Below are 21,485 nucleotides of genomic sequence, written 5' to 3'. Positions count from 1 at the left end.
AAACATTTACTGTGACTCGGAGTACCTTTAGGTGTTCCATCACTTCCTGCGGGGGAACAAACCGACTGTGGCGACCTCAAAGAAAAAGAAGTCTGATTTCTTATTGAAGAATCTCCATCCTAAAACAGAGAAAAACACTCACTACAAAATAAAGTAAGTGCAACTAGTGTTTAATACATTAATAGTACTAGCCACCTACAGTCTATTGCCAAACTAATGGGTAATGACAAAGCCAGAGGATCGTGGGAGGGCTAGAGAGAAGAACAGTTATTTACCTGCAAATCCCAGTTTTCCTTCAAATAAATCTCCACTGGAATCATAAGCACTGAAAAATCCTCACCACATGTAGGATCCCAGAGAACTTTGCATAAAATATAAACTAAATACTTTCTAGGTGAAAGTATACTTTTGGAAGTCTGTTGTCCATATTCGCCAATGTTTATTTCCTTACAAAAGGCCACCTCAAGTCTAAAAATGTCACTATTACAACCAAAATGACAGGAAAATTTAGCTAAAAATGCTGGAGTCAATCAAATCTGAGTAAGTTACACAGCACCTTTAAAAGGTGCATTACCAGTTTTCCCCATACATCCTGCCAGTGGGCAGCTGCTAGCGTTTTTTGTGTGGAGACTCAGGATGCTGGCCCATTAGGCATATCCATCGGGGACGGAAGGTTGGTCATGATTTCAATCGACAAACTCCTGAAGGAGAATGAAAATGTCACTTACCCAGTGTACATCTGTTCGTGGCATCAGTCGCAGTAGATTCGCATGTTCTGCAATAGCTCGCCATCTGGTGTTGGGCCGGAGTGTTACAAGTTGTTTTTCTTCGAAGAAGTCTTTCGAGTCACGGGACCGAGTGACTCCTCCTTTTGTCTCCATTGCGCATGGGCGTCGACTCCATCCTCGATTGTTTTTCCCCGCAGAGGGTGAGGTAGGAGTTGAATTGTAGTAATAGTGCCCATGCAATGGAGTGACTAAGTATGCACTTATTTAAGGTTGAGATGATACATATATAAATAATTGAAGGTAACTTCCAAACTGCTACAGGCTCCCGGGGAGGCGGGTGGGCACATGCGAATCTACTGCGACTGATGCCACGAACAGATGTACACTGGGTAAGTGACATTTTCAGTTCGATGGCATCTGTCGCTGTAGATACGCATGTTCTGCAATAGACTAGTAAGCAGTTATTTCCCCTAAAGCGGTGGATCAGCCTGTAGGAGTGGAAGTAGTCTGAAATAATGTCCTTAATACAGCTTGACCTACTGTGGCTTGTTGTGCGGATAACACGTCTACACAGTAGTGCTTGGTGAATGTGTGAGGCGTAGACCATGTGGCTGCCTTACATATTTCTTGCATTGGGATGTTTCCTAGAAAGGCCATGGTAGCACCTTTCTTTCTGGTTGAGTGTGCCCTTGGTGTAATGGGCAGCTGTCGTTTAGCTTTAAGGTAGCAGATTTGGATGCATTTAACTATCCATCTGGCTATACCTTGTTTTGAAATTGGGTTTCCTGCATGAGGTTTTTGAAATGCAATAAAGAGTTGTTTAGTCTTTCTGATGTTCTTTGTTCTGTCAATGTAATACATTAATGCTCTTTTGACATCTAATGTATGTAGTGCCCTTTCAGCTACGGTATCTGGCTGTGGAAAGAACACCGGAAGTTCCACTGTTTGATTTAGATGGAACGGTGAAATAACCTTTGGCAAAAATTTAGGATTGGTCCTTAGGACGACTTTATTTTTGTGTAGTTGTATAAAAGGTTCCTGTATAGTAAACGCCTGAATCTCGCTTACTCTTCTCAGGGAAGTAATGGCGATGGGAAATGCCACCTTCCAGGTTAGGAACTGTATGTCGCAGGAGTGCATGGGTTCAAAAGGTGGACCCATAAGTCTAGTTAGGACAACATTTAGGTTCCATGAAGGAACAGGTAGTGTTCTTGGTGGTATAATTCTCCTAAGGCCCTCCATGAATGCTTTAATGACTGGTATTTTATATAGGGAAGTTGAATAGGTAGTCTGCAGGTATGCAGATATTGCTGCAAGGTGAATCTTAATGGAAGAGAAAGCTAGGTTAGATTTTTGTAAGTGAAGCAAGTAACCCACTACATGTTCTGGAGTTGTGTGTAATGGTTGTATTTGATTAATATGGCAGTAGCAAACAAACCTCTTCCATTTACTTGCATAGCAGTGCCTGGTGGATGGCCTTCTTGCTTGTTTTATGACTTCCATACATTCTTGGGTAAGTTGTAAGTGCCCGAATTCTAGGATTTCAGGAGCCAGATTGCTAGATTCAGCGATGCTGGATCTGGGTGCCTGATCTTTTGGTTGTGCTGTGTCAACAGATCTGGCCTGTTGGGCAATTTGATGCAGGGTACCACTGATAGGTCTAGCAGCGTTGTGTACCAGGGTTGCCTTGCCCAAGTTGGTGCTATCAATATGAGTTTGAGTTTGCTTTGACTGAGTTTGTTTACCAGGTAAGGAAGGAGAGGGAGAGGAGGAAAAGCGTAAGCAAATATCCCTGACCAGTTGATCCATTGGGCATTGCCTTGGGATTGTTTGTGTGGGTATCTGGATGCGAAGTTTTGGCATTTTGCGTTCTCCCTTGTCGCAAACAAGTCTATCTGAGGTGTTCCCCAGAGTTTGAAATAAGTGTTCAGTATTTGGGGGTGAATTTCCCATTCGTGGACCTGTTGGTGATCTCGAGAGAGATTGTCTGCGAGTTGATTTTGTATCCCTGGTATAAACTGTGCAATTAGGCGAATTTGGTTGTGAATTGCCCAATGCCAAATTTTTTGTGCTAACATGCTTAACTGCGTGGAGTGCGTCCCTCCCTGCTTGTTTAGATAATACATTGTTGTCATGTTGTCTGTTTTGACGAGAATGTATTTGTGAACTATTATTGGTTGGAAAGCTTTTAGTGCTTGAAAAACTGCAAGAAGTTCTAGGTGATTGATATGCAGTTTTGTTTGATGTACGTTCCATTGTCCTTGTATGCTGTGTTGATCGAGGTGTGCTCCCCACCCTGTCATGGAAGCATCTGTTGTTATTACGTATTGTGGCACTGGGTCTTGGAAAGGCCGCCCCTTGTTTAAATTTATGTTGTTCCACCACAGAAGCGAGAGGTAAGTTTGGCGGTCTATTAACACCAGATTTAGAAGGTGACCCTGTGCTTGAGACCACTGTGATGCTAGGCATTGTTGTAAGGGCCTCATGTGCAGTCTTGCGTTTGGGACAATGGCTATGCATGATGACATCATGCCTAGGAGTTGTAATACCATCTTTGCTTGTATCTTTTGTGTTGGATACATGCGTTGTATGATGGTGTTGAAATTTTGAATTCTTTGTGGACTTGGAGTGGCTACTCCTTTTGATGTGTCTATTATGGCTCCCAGGTATTGTTGTACCTTGCGTGGCCGAATTTTGGATTTTGTGAAATTGACGGTGAACCCTAGTTTGAAGAGGGTTTGTATGATATGATTTGTGTGATTTGAGCACTCTATTAACGAATGGGCCTTGATTAGCCAGTCGTCTAGATATGGGAACACATGTATTTGCTGCCTTCTGATGTGTGCAGCGACTACCGCTAGACATTTGGTAAAGACTCTTGGTGCGGTTGTTAATCCGAAAGGCAGTACCTTGAATTGGTAATGTATTCCTTTGAATACAAACCTTAGGTATTTCCTGTGCGATGGGTGAATTGGTATATGGAAATAAGCATCCTTGAGGTCTAAAGTTGCCATGTAGTCGTGCAGCTTTAGCAATGGCAATACTTCTTGTAGTGTGACCATGTGGAAGTGGTCTGATTTGATGAAAGTGTTGACTACTCTGAGGTCTAGGATTGGTCTCAGTGTTTTGTCCTTCTTTGGTATCAGAAAGTACAGTGAGTAAACTCCTGTGTTTATTTGTGTGTTTGGCACTAATTCGATTGCATTCTTTTGCAATAGTGCCTGCACTTCTATCTCTAGGAGATTGGAATGGTGTGTTGTTAAATTTTGTGCTTTTGGTGGTATGTTTGGAGGGAACTGTAGAAATTCTATGCAGTAACCATGTTGGATAATTGCTAGAACCCAAGTGTCTGTAGTGATTTTCTCCCATGCTCTGTAATAATGACCTATTCGTCCCCCCACTGGTGTTGTGTGGAGGGGGTGAGTGACATGTGAGTCACTGTTTAGTAGTAGGGGTTTTGGGGCTTTGGAATCTTCCTCTATTTCTAGGGAATTGCCCTCCTCTATATTGTCCCCGAAAACCTCCTCTATACTGTCCTTGGTAACTGGACGGTGTGGCTTGTGAGGTGCTGGCTTGTGTGCTTTGACCCCGAAACCCCCCTCGAAAGGGCGTTTTACGGAATGAGCTGTAATTCCCTCTGCTCTGCGGGGAGTAGAGTGCGCCCATGGCTTTGGCAGTGTCCGTATCTTTTTTGAGTTTCTCAATCGCTGTGTCCACTTCTGGACCGAACAGTTCTTTTTCATTAAAAGGCATATTGAGAACTGCTTGTTGAATCTCTGGTTTAAATCCAGACGTTCTGAGCCATGCATGCCTTCTGATAGTTACAGATGTATTAATTGTCCGTGCAGCTGTATCTGCAGCGTCCATGGAGGAGCGGATCTGGTTGTTGGAGATGGCTTGTCCCTCCTCAACCACTTGTTTTGCCCTATTTTGGAAGTCTTTGGGCAGATGTTCAATGAGATGTTGCATCTCGTCCCAGTGGGCTCTGTTATAGCGCGCAAGTAGTGCCTGGGAGTTCGCGATGCGCCACTGGTTTGCAGCTTGTGCTGCGACTCTTTTACCAGCTGCATCAAACTTGCGGCTTTCTTTATCTGGGGGTGGTGCATCTCCAGATGTGTGAGAGTTGGCCCTTTTCCTAGCTGCTCCTACAACAACAGAGTCTGGTGGCAGCTGTGTTGTGATGAAAGCCGGGTCTGTAGGAGGCGGCTTATACTTTTTTTCCACCCTTGGTGTGATTGCCCTACTTTTGACCGGGTCCTTAAATATGTCTTTTGCGTGCCGGAGCATACCAGGGAGCATAGGCAGGCTTTGGTAGGAGCTGTGGGTGGAGGAGAGTGTGTTGAACAAGAAATCATCCTCGACCTGTTCTGAGTGGAGGCTTACGTTGTGAAATTGTGCTGCTCTAGCCACCACCTGAGAGTACGCGGTGCTGTCTTCTGGTGGAGATGGTTTTGTAGGGTATGCCTCTGGGCTGTTATCTGACACTGGGGCGTCGTATAGGTCCCATGCGTCCTGGTCTTGGTCACCCTGGCTCATGGTGGTGTGAGCTGGGGAGTGTGATGGCGTTTGTGCTGGTGAAACGTTAATCACGGGCGGAGGAGAGGGTGGTGGTGTAACTCTTTTCACCACTTTTGGTTGTGGTGCTTGTTCCGTCTGGAACTCCAACCTTCTCTTTCTCCTAATGGGGGGAAGGGTGCTTATTTTTCCTGTCCCCTGCTGAATGAAGATACGCTTTTGCGTATGGTCCGCATCAGTTGCTTGTAGCTCTTCTTCAAACCTATGCTTCTGCATTTGGGAGGTTAGCGAGTGCTCTTCTGTATAAGAGCCTGAAGCTGGGTCGCTTGCAGTTTGTTTCGGCGTCGAAACTTTGTCTGCGTGTTTTTTCGGCTCCGAGGTGACTTTTTTCCTTTTCGGGGCCGAAACCTCTCGGCGTCGATCTGTTTCGGTGCCGCTGTCTCGGCGTCGAGCCGTGTCCACACCGGCATCTCGGTGTCGAGGCTTGTCTCCAGCACTTTCTCGGTCCCGAGAAGGCTGCGTGCCGGTGTCTCGACCGGAGTCGGACGATCTCGGCACTGTTTGGGCCTTTTTCGGTGCCGACGGTCGGTCACCGATTTTATGGGTTGAGCCATGGCCTGGTGGCAGTGGCGTCCCCTGGGCCTTGTAAATGTTTCTTTGTGTGGTTTTCGACGTCTTACTCACGGTTTGTGTATCGTCGAATCCTTCGGAGTCTGAGTCTTGGATCGAGAAGGTACCTTCCTCTTCCTGTTCCTCGAACTCCCGTCGGGCTGTCGGTGCGGACGCCATTTGAAGTCTTCTGGCTCGACGGTCTCGGAGTGTTTTTCGGGACCGGAACGCACGACAGGCCTCGCAGGTGTCTTCGCTGTGCTCAGGTGACAGGCACAGGTTGCAGACCAAGTGTTGGTCTGTGTAGGGGTATTTATTGTGGCATTTGGGGCAGAAACGGAACGGGGTCCGTTCCATCGGCGTTCTTCAGCACGCGGTCGGGCCGACCAGGCCCCGACGGAGGATCGAAAAATTACCCCGAAGGGCACCGGAGCTCTTCGATCTTCGATGCGGTGTTGAATGTAAGTATGCCGATCCCGAACGCAACAATACCGACGAAAATCTTCCGAAATTAACTATTTTTTCTGTTCCGAAACTCGGAGCGACAGGAACACGTCCGAACCCGATGGCGGAAAAAAAACAATCGAGGATGGAGTCGACGCCCATGCGCAATGGAGACAAAAGGAGGAGTCACTCGGTCCCGTGACTCGAAAGACTTCTTCGAAGAAAAACAACTTGTAACACTCCGGCCCAACACCAGATGGCGAGCTATTGCAGAACATGCGTATCTACAGCGACAGATGCCATCGAACCTACAATTACAGTTAAGTAACTTTTCCATCTGTCAGGAGGCATCCCCTGTTAATCATAAGTACTGAACGTATTAGGAAAATCAGGTCTTAACCCCTTCGCTGCCAGGCCTCTTCCCCTACTGTGCCAGGCCTTTTTTTGCCTATTTGGAATAGTTTCGCTTAGGCCCTCATAACGTTTTGTACACATAAGCTACCCACTCCAAATTTGCATACTTTTTTTCCAACATCCTAGGGATTCTAAAGCTATCCAGACTTTGTGGGTTCCCCTGAAGGAGGCCAAGAAATTAGCCAAAATACAGTGAAAATTTTGTTTAAAAAAAATAATTATAAAAATGGGATAAAAAGAGGAGCAGAAGAAGGCTTGTGTTTTTTCCCCCTGAAAATGGCATCAACAAAGGGTTTGAGGCGCTAAAATCACCAGCTTCCCAGCTTTCAGGAGCAGGCAGACTTGAATCAGAAAACCCAATTTTTCAACACAATTTTGGCATTTTACTGGGACATACCCCATTTTTATGCTTTTTTGTGCTTTTAGCCTCCTTCCAGTCAGTGACAGACATGGGTGTGAAACCAATGCTGGATCCCAGAAACCTAAACATTTCTGAAAAGTAGACAAAATTCTGAATTCAGCAATGGGTAATTTGTGTAGATCCTACAAGGGTTTCCTGCAGAAAACAACAACTGAAATAAAATATTGAAATTGAGGTGAAAAAAAAACAGCCATTATTCTCTACGTTTTACTTTAACTTTTTCCTGCAATGTCAGATTTTTAAAAGCAATATGCTGTTACATCCGCTGGACACTTCTGGGTGCAGGGATATATAGGGCTTGTAGGTTCATCAAGAACCCTAGGTACCCAGAGTCAATAAATGAGCTGCACCTTGCAGTGGGTTTTCATTCTATACCAGGTATACAGCAATTCATTTGCTGAAATATAAAGAGAGTCAAAAATAGGTATCAAGAAAACCTTTGTATTTTCAAAATGGGCACAAGATAAGGTGTTGAGGAGCAGTGGTTATTTGCACATCTCTCAATTCTGGGGTGCCCATATTAGCATGTGAATTACAGGGCATTTCTCAAATAGACGTCTTTTTTACACACTGTTATATTTCGAAGGAAAAAATGTAGAGAAAGACAAGGGGCAAGAACACTTGTTTTGCTATTCTATGTTCCCCCAAGTCTCCCAATAAAAATGGTACCTCACTTGTGTGGTTAGGCCTAGTGCCCGCGAAAGGAAATGCCGCAAAACACAACGTGGACACATCACATTATTCCACAGAAAACAGAGGTGTTTTTTGCAAAGTGCCTACCTGTGGATTTTGGCCTCTAGCTCAGCCGGCACCTAGGGAAACCTACCAAACCTGTGCATTTTTTAAAACTAGAGACCTGGGGGAATACAGGACGGGGTGACTTGTGGGGCACTCACCAGGTTCTGTTACCCAGAATCCTTTGCAAACCTCAAAATTTGGCTAAAAAACTTTTTTCCTCACATTTCGGTGACAGAGTTCTGGAATCTGAGAGAAAAAAACAAATTTCCTTCCACCCAGCATTCCCCCAAGTCTCCCGATAAGAAAATTAGTTACTTACCTGTAACTGCAGTTCTCCAGTATTGGTATCTTTCATAGATTCACGCGCTTGAATCATCCCCGTCGTCGAGGTGGGAGCCTCACGGTAAGTTTAAATACATAAAGCAGTAAGTCAATAAAAGTAAAACAAGTAGGCCCCAATAGGCCTCCTAGAGTATTTTACAGTCTATCCACGTTGTTTTGTGAAAAGACCCAAACTTCAGTATCAACCAATCAGGATTCAGCCCCTCCCAAACACTCCCAACAGAGGCTGAATTCCCTCAGATTTTCTAGTAGAAGTGTGAAGTTTAATATCTGTATAATAGGGGAGCCTCTGAGGGGAGGAGGGTGGGTCGCATGTGAATCTATGAAAGATACCAATACTGGAGAACTGCAGTTACAGGTAAGTAACTAATTTTCTTCTCCAGCATTGGATCTTTCATAGATTCACATGCTTGAATCAGTAACGAGCAGTAATGTCCTCTTAATTAGTGAATTACCTTGACTGTAATTTTATAGTAATTCTTTAAATGATGTGACTCACATTAGTTCAGCTTTATACCTCCAGCTATACATCTATATACATATATATATACACATATATACACAAATCAACAGAAGACCAATAGAAAAGCTGTGTGGCAGAAAATTTTGACACAATCTGTTTTGTTATTGTTTTGAGGTCTACAACAAGTTAACACAATATAACAAAGCGAATAATTTGAAGCACATTATTAGAGTAAACCACACTGATATAAAATTAGATACTAACGAGAGTAAGAACCAATATCGAACATACCTTGAGTGTGGTGGTGGGATGTGTAAGAGGCTCACCTTAACTAAATAGATGCCTCAGCACTGCCTGTCCCACTGCTGTATCGACATTATTAGTTTCCTCAAGACAGTAATGCCTTGTAAATGTATGCTGGCTGGACCATGTTGCAGCTCTACATATGCTATGTAGTGGCACCCCTGCAAAGAGTGCAGCTGAAGTGGCTACTGATCTGGTAGAGTGGGCTCTCACTTTGGTGTGGAGCGGTTTACCTGCTTTTGAATGGCAGAATTGAATTGCCAGGCCAATCCATCTTGCTATAGTCTGTTTTGACACCGCGTGCCCCTTTCTTGTTCCGCCAAATTCTACAAATAATTGATCAGACTGGCGGATGGCTTGCGTTTTTTGTAGATAAAACTTTAAACATCTTTTAATATCAAGGGAATGTAATGTCTTTTCAGCTACTGTTTGCGGATTTGGAAAAAAGCTTTTTAAGATGATTGGTTCATTCAAGTGAAACGTTGAGGGAACTTTCGGGATGAATTTAGGATATGTTCGCAGGATCACCCCTGAGTTTGTGAATTGGAGGAAAGGCTGTTTGACAGTGAAAGCCTGAATGTCGCTGACTCTTTTGGCTGAAGTAAGAGCTAGCAGTAATGCTGTTTTCCATGCGATGAATTTTAGATCAGCTTTGTGGATTGGCTCAAAAGGAGCTTTCATGAGCTGAATCAACACAACATTCAGGGACCATAATGGCAGAGGTTTTCTAACTGGCAGGAAGACCCGAAAAAGGCCCTTCATGAATTGCTTGACAATTCTTGTGGAACATAAAGAGACTGTATGGTGATCTGCGGTATCTGGAGATTGCTGCCAGATGTACCCGAATGGAGGAATATGAAAGTCCTGACTTCGCCAAGAGCAGGAGATATGGAAGTACCTGTTCTGGAGGAGCAGACAAAGGATGTATATCTTCTGCTGCACACCATATACAAAAACGTTTCCATTTAAATCTATAGGTTTTATTGGTAGTGTCAGCTCTAGCTTTTGCCAAGATGTCTCTACACTCCGGGGAAATGTTCAGATTCACGTATTCATTGTATTCAGGAGCCAAGCTGACAAATGAAGAGATGACGGATCTGGGTGTCTGACTTGTCCCTGGTGCATCGTTAAGAGAGTCGGGCTCTGTCTGAGTCGTAGATGTGGTCGTTCGGAGAGCATGAGGAGCTCCGTATACCAGACTTGTCTGGGCCATTTGGGAGCTATGAGCAGAAGGCGACACCCCTCCGCCTTCAGTTTGTTGATGACTCTCGGAATGAGCGGGATCGGAGGAAAAGCGTAGGCATAAACTCCGGACCATCTCATCGAAAACGCATTCCCCCAAGACCCTTTTTGGGGAAGCCAACTTGCGTAGAACTGGCATTTCTTGTTTGAGAGTGGCAAATAGGTCCAGGTTCGGTTTGCCCCATAATAGAAAAAGGCTGTTGAGAGTTTTTTTGGTCTAGCTCCCACTCGTGATAAGGAATCGCTGTCCTGCTCAGGGTGTCTGCTAGAACGTTGGTTTGCCCTGGCACATGCTCCGCCTTGAGTGAAATATTGTGCTTGATGGCCCATGTCCAGATTTGCTGTGCTAGCTGCGAGAGTTGTAGGGATCTCGTACCTCCTTGCTTGTTTAGATAAAACATGCTGGTTGTGCTGTCTGTCCCGATTAAGACGCTTGAATTTTGTATCTTTGGCAAGAAAGCTTTTAGAGCTAAGTGTATTGCCTTGAGTTCTAGGTAACTGATGTGGAGCTGAACCTCTTTCGCATTCCAGGTTCCGCTGATTTGCAGGTCCTGGCAATGTGCACCCCATCCTTCGAGAGAGGCATCCGTTGTTACTGGGTGTTTGAAGAAGGAACGACAGTCCGTTTGACAAATTGGTTAGAGTCGCCCACCACCTCATGGTGTTTTTCATTAGAGGCGTTATGCAGATCTCGTCTTCGAAGGAACCGTTGATTTGGGTCCATTGTATGTCCAATTGCTCTTGCAGGGGTCGCATATGGAGCCTGCAGTCTGGGACTAGCGGAATGCATGATGAGATCATCCCTAGCAATGATTTGTAGATGCGGACTGAAACAAACTTTTTTCTGGAGAGCCTGTCTGCCAAGGAGGTTAACTTTTGTTTCCTCTCGTGAGATGGGTACACTTTGTTGCAGACTGTGTCTAGTATTGCTCCCAAGAAGTTTAATACGTGTTTGGGGTGGAGCTGAGATTTCTGGTAGTTGACTACATACCCCAGGCTGTGTAACAATTGAAGGCAATAGGAAATATGACTTATTACTTGCGACTTTGCGGGTGCCTTTATAAGCCAGTCGGCCAGGTAAGGAAAGACCTGGATACCTGACTGGCGGAGATGTGCTGCTACAGGAGCCAACATTTTTGTGAAGATTCTGGGGGCCGATTTGAGACCGAATGGGAGAACTCTGAATTGGAGGTGCATACTCCCCACTCTGAACCTTAGGAATTTGCGGTGGTTGCGATATATGGGGATATGAAAATAAGCATCCTGGAGGTCTAGGGATGCCATCAGATCTCCAGCATTTAAAAGACACAGGACATCTCAAAGTGTTACCATCCTAAACGACTGTTTTAGAAACTTGTTCAGTGCTCTCAAGTCCAGGATGGGGCGCCAGTCTCCTGAGGGTTTCTTTACGAGGAAAAAACGGGAGTAGAATCCTCTGTTCTTTTGAGATAAAGGGACTGGTTCTACCGCTCCTTTTCTCAGCATCACTCTTACTTCCTTGAGGAGTTGGTTCATCCTCGGAGACGGTGGGCCCGATGGAGGAACAATTGGTGGTGTTTGTGTGAATTCCAGAGTATGACCTCTGGCCACTACATCGAGTACCCATCTGTCCGATGTTATAGCCTCCCATTGGGGGAAATAGGAAGTGATGCGACCTCCGACCCTCGATATTGGAGGGTGGGGAAGTGCTGAGATGACCGGCGGGTCATTGTTTTCTGCCCGTATCTCTTCCTCGGGCAGCTCCTCTTCCTCTAGCTGGATGTTTGTAAGCTGCGGCCAGTGGTAACCTATAATGCTGCTTTTGTTGGTGGTACTGGTGTCGTGATCCTGTGGAGGAAGGCTGATATTGGGATCTGTATTGTTGGTATCCACCTCGAAAGGAGTAATTTCCTCTTCCCCTCGCTCCACGAAAAGGTTGTTTTTTATATTGCAGGGTATCTAGGGATTTTGCCGTATTGGTATCCGTTTTGATAGCCTGCAACAGGTCATCGACATGTTTACCAAACAAACTTTCTCCATCAAAAGGCATGTCGAGAACACGACTCTGGACTTCCGGTCTAAATGAAGTAGCCTTAAGCCATCCTTGCCTGCGCAGAACTGCTGCGCCAGCTAATTGTCTGAAGCCAGTGAGAGAAATGTCTATTGCGCTGTCTATTATCTCTGCGGAAACTCTCTCCCTCCTGCAACACCTTTTTTGCTTCCACCTTGACGTCTTCTGGCAGTAGATCTAAAAAGGCAGACATGTCTGCCCACATTTGGCGATCGTACCTTCCTAAGATGGCGAGGGAGTTAGCCGCCTTAACTGTGACCGCTGCAACAGAGGAGAATTTTTGCCGATGTTGTCTAACCTCCTTCCTTCTTTGTCTGGGGGAGACGCTATAGGTGCGGAGGGATTTTTGGAACGTCGTTGAGCCGCCTGTGATATGACAGAATCAGGTTTTGGCTGTGAGATTAGGCAGGCCGGAGAATCATCTGGGGCCTTGTACTTTTTCTCCAGTCTTGGCATTTGTGAAGGCACTGTTGCCAGATTCCTCATTGCCTTCAAACCCTCCTGCCATAAGAAATCTACAATGGGTATAGCTCTTACTGATCTCTTTGATGGCTCTTTGAAGTCGTACAAAAAACATTCGGTTTCATGAGAAACAATTGCAAGGCCAAAACGTTTTGCCGCCCTCTCTATTAAATTATGAAAGCCTCCTATGTCCTCTGGAGGAGAATCTACCGGACCTGCTGGCGGTGGAGATGGTGTGGGGACGAGATAATCATCCCATTCACTAGCAGCCGAATCTCTTAGCTCACCCTCTTCCCTTTCGTCGTCTGACGAGGGATGAGCTTGCATTGGCAGAATATTAGACGCCTTGTCCCCCATGGTAATAAGTGAAAGGGGTAAAAACCTGGTGGAGTCGTCCTGATATGAAGAATGGTGCGGCGAAGTATCCAGGTAGGTCGATGGCTTATACACTGTTAGTGCTGTGGACGATATGATCGTCGACGTTCCCTCGTCAACGGTTCCGCCACTGACAGCGTCTTTGCTGACGGGCCCTTTGTGGACGGGCCCTTCGTGGACGATGGTTCCTTCGTCGACAGATCGTCTGTAGGTGCCGTCGTTGGCAGTGCCTTTTTAAACCTCATTGAGAGGTGCTTCGTAGATGGGAGTGCCCTGGTAGATTGGTGAACCCAGGAGGCCTCCGCCGTCGACGATGTGGTTGCCGACGAAGCTTTCTTAAAAAATGTTGCCATAATTATTGTCGTCGATAATGGCGACGACGTCATAATCATCGGTGAGACCGCTGTTGTCAACGTCGATGATACAGTAGTAGATGTTACTGTCGACACCGTCGTCGACGGGGTGGTCGTCGACAGTTGTTTTTTACCTGAAGAGACCTTTTCTGGCTCTTTTTGGGGTGACAGACAGGGATGCCTTTTTTTAGGTGCTTTTTCGATGCAAAGGCATAGTAGGCTCTGAATGAACCTTTTTTGGCAAATGTTTTAGTGTCTCTGAGTGGGAAACATCCTTTTTTGTCTCAGTAGAGACTTGTTTTGCCTTTTTGGGCACCTTCCTTGGTGGCTCATCAGACCCTCTACTTCTCTCACCTGTTCTTTTGTGAGGGCGAGAAGCCTGTGATGACGCTTCACTGTCATCTGAGGAAGGATGTTCTATGGCTTTCTGTTTTTGCAGCCATAAGAGAAGTCTACCCTCACGGTCCTTGAGGGTTTTTTGACTAAAGGTGCGACAGATTTTGCAGTCTCTCAACTTGTGGTCTGGATGGAGGTAGTAGATACACTTCTTGTGGGGGTCATCAACATGCAGTCTCTTCTTCCCACAATTGTCACAGTCTCTGAATAGACCCTTCTTTGCCTTTTCAGACATGGTAAAGCTGTAGAGCTAGTTTCCTGAGAGAAACAATCTTCAGTCAGAAATAAGGAAAAAACTGAGCAGAGCTCAGGGAGACTCCCTTCACACGACGGGCGGTAGAAAATCTGAGGGAATTCAGCCTCTGTTGGCAGTGTTTGGGAGGGGCTGAATCCTGATTGGTTGATACTGAAGTTTGGGTCTCTTCACAAAACAAAGTGGATAGACTGTAAAATACTCTAGGAGGCCTATTGGGGCCTACTTGTTTTACTTTTATTGACTTACTGCTTTATGTATTTAAACTTATTGTGAGGCTCCCACCTCGACGACGGGGATGATTCAAGCATGTGAATCTATGAAAGATCCAATGCTGGAGAAAATGGTACCTCACTTGTGTGGGTAGGCCCAGTGCCTGCAAAAGGAAATGCCCCCAAAACAACATCTGGACACATCAAAATTATCAAATCCAAAACTACCTGGTTTTTTTTGGGGGGGGGGGGGGGGGGGGGGGGGTCGGCACCTGCGTTCTTGGTCCTGGGCTCAGCAGCCATACAGGGAAACCTACCAAACCCAGACATTTCTGAAAACTAGACACCCGAGAGAGTCCAGGGAGGTGTGACTTGCGTGGATACCCCAGTGTTTTCTTACCCAGAATCCTCATCAAAACTCAAATTTAGCTAAAACTAAAAAAATCACATTTTTCCCACATTTGTGTGGGATCACCGCACCGGGACAAATTTCCTACCACCCAACGTTCCCCTCAGTCTCCCGGTAAAAATGATACCTCACTTGTGTAGGTGGGCCAAGTGCCTGTGACAGGGAAGAGCCAAAAACATGTCAAAATTGAGGGGGAACCAAAGCGGGTCCAAAAGGTCAGTTTGAAAAAAAAAAAAATTTAGGCTGACAAGTGGGGCAGAATTTCTATCGGTATAGAGGAGACAATGCTGGGTGGTAGGAATTTTGTGGATTCCTGCAGATTCCGGTAGGTTCCATCACAAACATGTGGGAAAAATGTGGGATTTCCAGCAAAGTTGGAGGTTTTCAGGGCATTGTGGGTAAGAAAATGGTGCGGGTGCATCTGAAGCACACCACCCTGGACTCACCCAGATGTTTAGTTTTCAGATGTGTCTAGATCTTGTGGATTTTTCTAGATGGCAGCGTACCTAAGTCCAAAAAGTGCAGCCCTCACCATTCAAAGTGGGACGATTTTGAGAGATAGCCAAGCTCTCAAGGCCCAAATGTAAAACCAAAACCCCAAATAATCAAATGTCCACTTGCTTGCCGTGGGATAAGATGTTTTAGTGTACGGAGGAGAGCTGAAAGACTGTTACCCCCTTCAGTTGGGGTGAGGACATAACCATGCCCATACTGGTCGATAGCCACCGCCCCACTATTTTTTTTTTTTTCCAATTCTCTGGCATTTAGTAGACTTCCTGCCTCCCGGGTGTGGATCGGGGGTAATTGCCCCATCTTCCCACTGGTGGGCAGAACAACTTTGGCCCCATTTATTTGCGGTGGGGGTATGGCCATACCCCCAGCCTCTTATTTTGAAAAAAAATCTTCCCTGGTCTCTGGGGGCTTTCTGCCCGCCCACCCCCCCCCCCCCCTTGGGGGCAGATGGGCCTTCCAAAAATAAGCTGATCTGCCCCCAAGGGGGGCAGATATGGCCAACAGTAATGTGCTCCCATGGGGAGCGACCCTTGCCCAAGGGGAAGCCCCCCCCCAAAACAAAACACACAAACCAATCCCTGGTGCCTAAGTGGTTTCTGCCCCCGGGGGCAGATCAGCCTAATATAAATAGGCCTATCTGCCCCAAGGGGAGCAGAAATGACCTAAAATACATTAGCCCCCCAAGAGGAGCGACCCTTTCCTAAGGGGTCGATCCCCTTGTGTGAAATTGTCACGAAAAAAAAAAAAGTCCCTGGAGGAACAGAAGGCACTTACCAGAAACATTTGAATAACAGCCTAAAAGTCTAGACTATGCGGAGGAGGGGAGGAGTATAGGGCAACTGTATCTAGAAGACCTCCAATAAAGAGTGTCACCTGCACTAGCTAAAGATGGGATTTTTGCTTGCTGATGGAAAGCCAGTGTGTGAACAGTAATGATAAGGTTGTCTGAAGGTGGTCTGAGACTAGCTATGCTAAGTGCCTTCAGCAACCAGTTGTGATACTCAACTGTTTCTCCAACCTGCGAAGCGTTTCTGCAACCATTGACAAAAACTTCATAAAATACCAAAGGAGCTGATGTCAGGCCAACGCAGTACAGAAAATTGGAAGTGGTGGTACCCCATCACAAAGCAGAGATACCACCAGTAGAAGTAATAGAACATAAAAGTAGGCATCCTGAAGATGCAGGAGCACTACTCAGTCCTCTAAATCCAAGGCATGGGAAACCTGAGCAAGTGTCATCATTCTGAACAACTTTTAGTCCCACCTTTCCTGGGGAGCAGAAAGTATCAGGATTAACACACGTCCTCGGCTCTGCTAGTATCGCCTGGCACCAGTTTGAGCTTTCCTTTTGTAAGCAACATCTCTCCCTTTCATTTCAACAATCTTGGCATATTCTGCAGATAACTCACAGTAACAAAATGGTTACTTATCTTTAGGAGTAGGTTTGCAGGTTGAAGAATTTCTGGATCAACATGCTACACAATATCCTTCCTGAGGGGTTGGATCCGAAATGTCTATAAGTATATATATTTATTTTTTTCAGGGCATTTGTCAACCGCCATTTCGAGGTTGGCCCCTAGTCTAATGTGCCTCTCCCCCGACTTGAACATTCATATAAAAGTGTTTTGTGGAAGTAAGTAGGGAGGACAATGTCGCTGTTCTACATTATGTTCTTTATGAAGAAATTCACAAAAAAAAGAAAAAAAAAAATCCTTGTGGAATGAGCCTTTTATTTCTTCTCCAGTGTCACTACCACTTTTGTAGCATGTCTGTACTGTGTGTGCTATCCACCATGCATTGGTTCCTTCAGGCACCGGGGATACCTTGCTCACTAGTGTAAAGGAAATTAAAACTGGGTACCCTTCCCAAGGGTTTGCTTTCAAGCAGGTAGTACACAAAAACTGCCCTTCTTACATCCAATGCATGTGAAGCCCTTTTCGGCATGTGTCTGAGTGCAGAAAAAAAAACCTCAGTAAACGAATGCACTGCGTAACATTAAAATGTGTGTGATGATGTTCTAAAGCAAATACAGATTAGTTTTGTCTTATGCATTGGCTCAAAGACCTGTCTTATTAACCTACTGAGCACCGAGTCTAACTTCCACATAGGTGGGGGTCCTGCTGTCATGGAACTACTTCCTCTGCTCCCACTGGGAATCTTTTGATTACAGGTGTAGTTAAGAGGTTTCTTTCTGTCTGTCGCCTAGTGTCTGTAACAGATGACACCAAGTGGACCTTGAGTAACACACAAGTCTCTAATCAAATAAGGAAGGTATCAAATGACCATAGTATCTTGTGTTCTACAGTCTAGAAAAACGTTGCTGTGGCACCAGTCAACATATGTTTCACTTTACTGTGTAGTATTTTCTAGCAGTAGGACTCCTGGCCTTCATTAGGATCGCCATGCTTCTTTGAGGGAGACGCAAGCGTTTGACAACTAAGTCCTCAAAAGTAAAGCTGCTAGCTTGAGCCTCACTGGCTCTGGGTGGCACCTCACCTCAAACGGTCAAGCGAGGGGTCGGGCTAGGTGCACAGCGAGCACCTCCTTTGATGTAAGTGTGACTATAAGGGGACAGTCCCTCTCCTGGAATCTGAGACCAGTAGCCTTAGATATTAGGGCCTCCACGAGGTAGTTCCTTGCCACAGGTAGGCCCTCTCAGTTAATATAATTATTTATCTCCCCCCCACCTTTCGGTATTAGGGGTGGTTTATCTATCTGCACTTTGCATGATGTTTAGGGATCCTAAGCCCTGAAGAATGCCCCCAGACCTTCCATGGATCATAGTACAGGGCAGAAACATGTCGGCCAGTTCTTAGATAGGCGACCCAGTGAGTCCTCATTCTCACCGAGGTGTCCCGCCCTTGATTTTAAATACACCACTATTAAAAGTGTAGATCACACACAGGTAACTGCCAAGGTGTTTTTATATTCCCTTAGCTTAGCTAGATCCCATTATCTCCAGATAAAATATATTTACATACTCCCTCCCGTTCTTTTAACGGTGAGGTTGAGTCCGCCCAGGTGGCACTGTCCTACCTGGGTGGGGCTAGGTGGTCAAATTATGAAGCATGGCACTATATAGCGTGTGAGACCACCTAGTCCGTAAAGGAAATACCCCCTTCCCTCACTCACCCCACACAGCATCCACACCGCACGTTTCTTTACACCCAGCGAGGTCTAGGAGCCCACAGACAATCTCTTGTGAGTACAGCTCCACATTATTGGTGAACCCCATACCTTTTTGTTGACTAAAAAAGGCATACCTGTCCCTTCTGTATTGAGAGAAGGTGCTGCAAGTGTGTTTCAATACTACTCCTCATGACATCTGAGGTCTGAAAACCACACCTGCCTGGACTATTATGGTGCCATTAGGATTAGTGTCATTGATGACATCTTACACTTGTTTATCATCAATGGGTTTTAGAGGTGTTTGGGGTGGAGGATTTCAAAGCGCAAAAGCAAATGTGAATACCAGCTTGGGCATTCCCTCTTGACAGGTGAGGTGGTTACCGGGACACCAGGCCTGTCTCCTACAGGGTTATGCCACCCTTTCCATCTTTTTGCCTAGTATCTCCGCTCTTACACTTGTTGTCTGAGGGTAGACCACTGGATGTGGCCTTATTTCCTCTTTTTCTGGCAATAGTCATAATAATAGTCAGCCAATGTGTTGCCATGGTAAACAATGGGACCTGACTGGAATGCTTCTACTTTTCCCCGACTTGAGTGCTGACACATTCAAGGAAGAAAGCTCACAAAATATGGCCTCTCTTTGATCCAAGATGTTTGGAAGCATTGGCAGATAGAGGTTTTTGTTCTGGCGTGGCATGAGAATATGCAGAAGGAATCAGGACTATCTGCTCCTCCTCAAGTTGGACTCCACATGCGTTTACAGCTCATTTTATGAGGGATTTGTTGTCCACCAGATAGTTGGGCAGTGAAAGCCTCGAAGGACAAGAATTCACAGTCTCCTCTAGGGAGTCTGCATCAAGAAACTGCTCCACCTCTTCCTGTGCACTTTAGCCTTCAAAGGAAATTTCTTCAATGACACCCTTGTCTGCATAAAGGAATTCTGTGTGGTCGGAAGTAATGGGGAGGGAGGGAGGGGGGGGGGGAGGGGGGGAGAGGGGGGGACTGGGTTTGAGCTCTTTGTTCTTCCGCGATTCCGCTGAGCTCTTGAAGCGATTCAGAATACTTACAAGGAATTGTCAATTCCTTTTTCTATAAAATGACTTCCATGTTCTGGCATGCATACACAGTGTTACCCTTTGGTGTTTCTCAGGTATGCACTCAACTTCTTTCAGTACAAACTTGTTGTGGAACCACAAACAAAATCTAAAAGGAGCACTCTCAATCTCACACGAAAGCCCCTGGGCACCTGGATCCACATTCTCAGACTGATTGGTTGAGTATTCGATGTAATCTTTTGATTACAAACTGATCACACACGTTCCCTCCAGTTTTCTTCAGCGTCTCAAACTCCCTCTTCCTTTTTCACAATTTTCCTTGACAACCTGTTAATGTGATATCGGAACATTGAAACTCCTCTGTCCTGCTTCTCGACCCAACAGTAGAAAAAAAAGAATCCAAAGAGGACAACCAGGCACAGTGGCTTCCAGGACAAACATTTCACATCATTAAGGGAAGAGCCTACCACCAAATGGTCCTAGACAATAGCCACAAAAAAAAATAATAAAAAAAAAACATTTTGAACCGAACCACTAGATAGCACAGAAAAATGCAGACTGCACCCCTGATCCTCCCTAACCCATCTTAGCCCAAGGATGTACTCTGCAGCAGCTTTGCTCTGCTGGAACCCTGGGTGTCCATTCCAGGCGCTACACACACTCCTCCTCCTACCCCCTCAACGGGCATTGTCATGCACAACACTCACCCATACACTGACCTGCACTGCTCCATCACCTCGGCAAATTCCTGCAACAAATTGAAAATTTGGCTTTCAAACTTAGTATCTCAAGCAATTACACCCCTCCAGGAAGACCTTAACAAACACTCAATGAAAGAAGGACACCCACCCATGCTGCTGGATACCTCTTTGACCCAATCTTCACCAACTTCTATAATACAGTGGAAGCCCACTTTGCTCACAGACTGACAACTCAATCATACGTTTCAGAAAACACCTAATCTACCAACGGGGAACCCCCACCCACAAAGACCAACGAACACAAATGGAACACAATCTCAGAGGAAATCTGGCTTGCAGAACGCCACACCCAACGCACCAATAAAGTACCTCCCAAGATTCATCGCCAACGTCAACTGTGTCAGTTCCTGCCCAGACACCCTGGCCCCACTCAGAACCACCACCACTTCACGACCAGGCCACAAGTGTCTTGCCCACTGTGCGGCGATATGGACCATTGTCATGTGCAACTGTTTGCACTTATTTATGACTAGGGCTATGAGAGGAATTGGCAGAAAATCGTGTGAAATCTCCCTGACCAGTCGAACGACAGGGTATTCCCCTTGGAGGACGGTGCCTGTATTCAAAGTCTGTTTGCTGGTGTTGAGAAAAGGTCAATCTCAGAGATGCCCCAGTGTGTTAAAAGCTCTAGCTCAAGGAGTACCTGACCATTTAGTTCCCATTCATATGATATGGATGTCGGACTGTCTTCGTTTGGCACTCCTGGAAGGTGTATTGTTATTAAAGTCATTCTTCTCTGAATGGCCCAAGCCCATATTTCTTGGGCTAGTTTAGACAGCACGTGTGACTTTGTTAATACTTGCTTGTTGAGAAAGAGCATTGTGGTTGTGTTGTCTGTATTTGCACTGTCTTCTCCTTCACTTCTGTCTGAAAGGCCTATAGGGCCAGGAAGACAGTCTTTGGTGCCAGGATATGTATGTGTTGAATCGCTTCATCCACTCTCCATAGTCCTCGGACTGTCAGCTCCCCCAGCTGTGCGCCACAGCCCAGGTCAGATGAGTCTGTGATGACTGTCACAGTTTGAGTTTTCTACCCACGGTCATGCTGTTCATGTTCCACCATTTCATTTCATCTCTTCTTGCACTTTGTGTTACAACTAGATCCTCCCAACTCCATGTGCCTGTGACCACTGGATATGGATCCACTCTTGGAGGGGTCTCATGTGTAGTCTTGCTTGTAGTTTTAGGGGAATGCAGGAGGCCATCTTCCCACCCCCACCTCCATTATCCCCTACATCCCCATTCTTCCACCCACCCATCTCCACCCTCCTCCCCAAGCTCCCCGCCCCAACAGTCCTC

General features: G+C 45.8%; 1 protein-coding gene across 17 annotated transcripts in view; it reads right to left on the bottom strand.

Moving 5' to 3' along the window:
* NIPBL (NIPBL cohesin loading factor) overlaps window positions 1–21,485 on the bottom strand; it is a 1,341,000-nt gene that overhangs the window by 1,056,468 nt on the left and 263,047 nt on the right. For all 17 annotated transcript variants that reach the window (XM_069221119.1, XM_069221174.1, XM_069221201.1 and 14 more), the window contains exon 8: window positions 26–119. In XM_069221119.1, coding sequence (XP_069077220.1) covers window positions 26–119 — 94 coding nt within the window. The remainder of the gene's footprint in view (window positions 1–25; window positions 120–21,485) is intronic.

This window comes from Pleurodeles waltl, chromosome 1_1, assembly GCF_031143425.1.
Source record: "Pleurodeles waltl isolate 20211129_DDA chromosome 1_1, aPleWal1.hap1.20221129, whole genome shotgun sequence".
NCBI lineage: Eukaryota > Metazoa > Chordata > Amphibia > Caudata > Salamandridae > Pleurodeles > Pleurodeles waltl.
The sequence above is the reverse complement of the archived record's forward strand: the minus strand, read 5'-3'. Positions and strand labels throughout refer to the sequence as shown.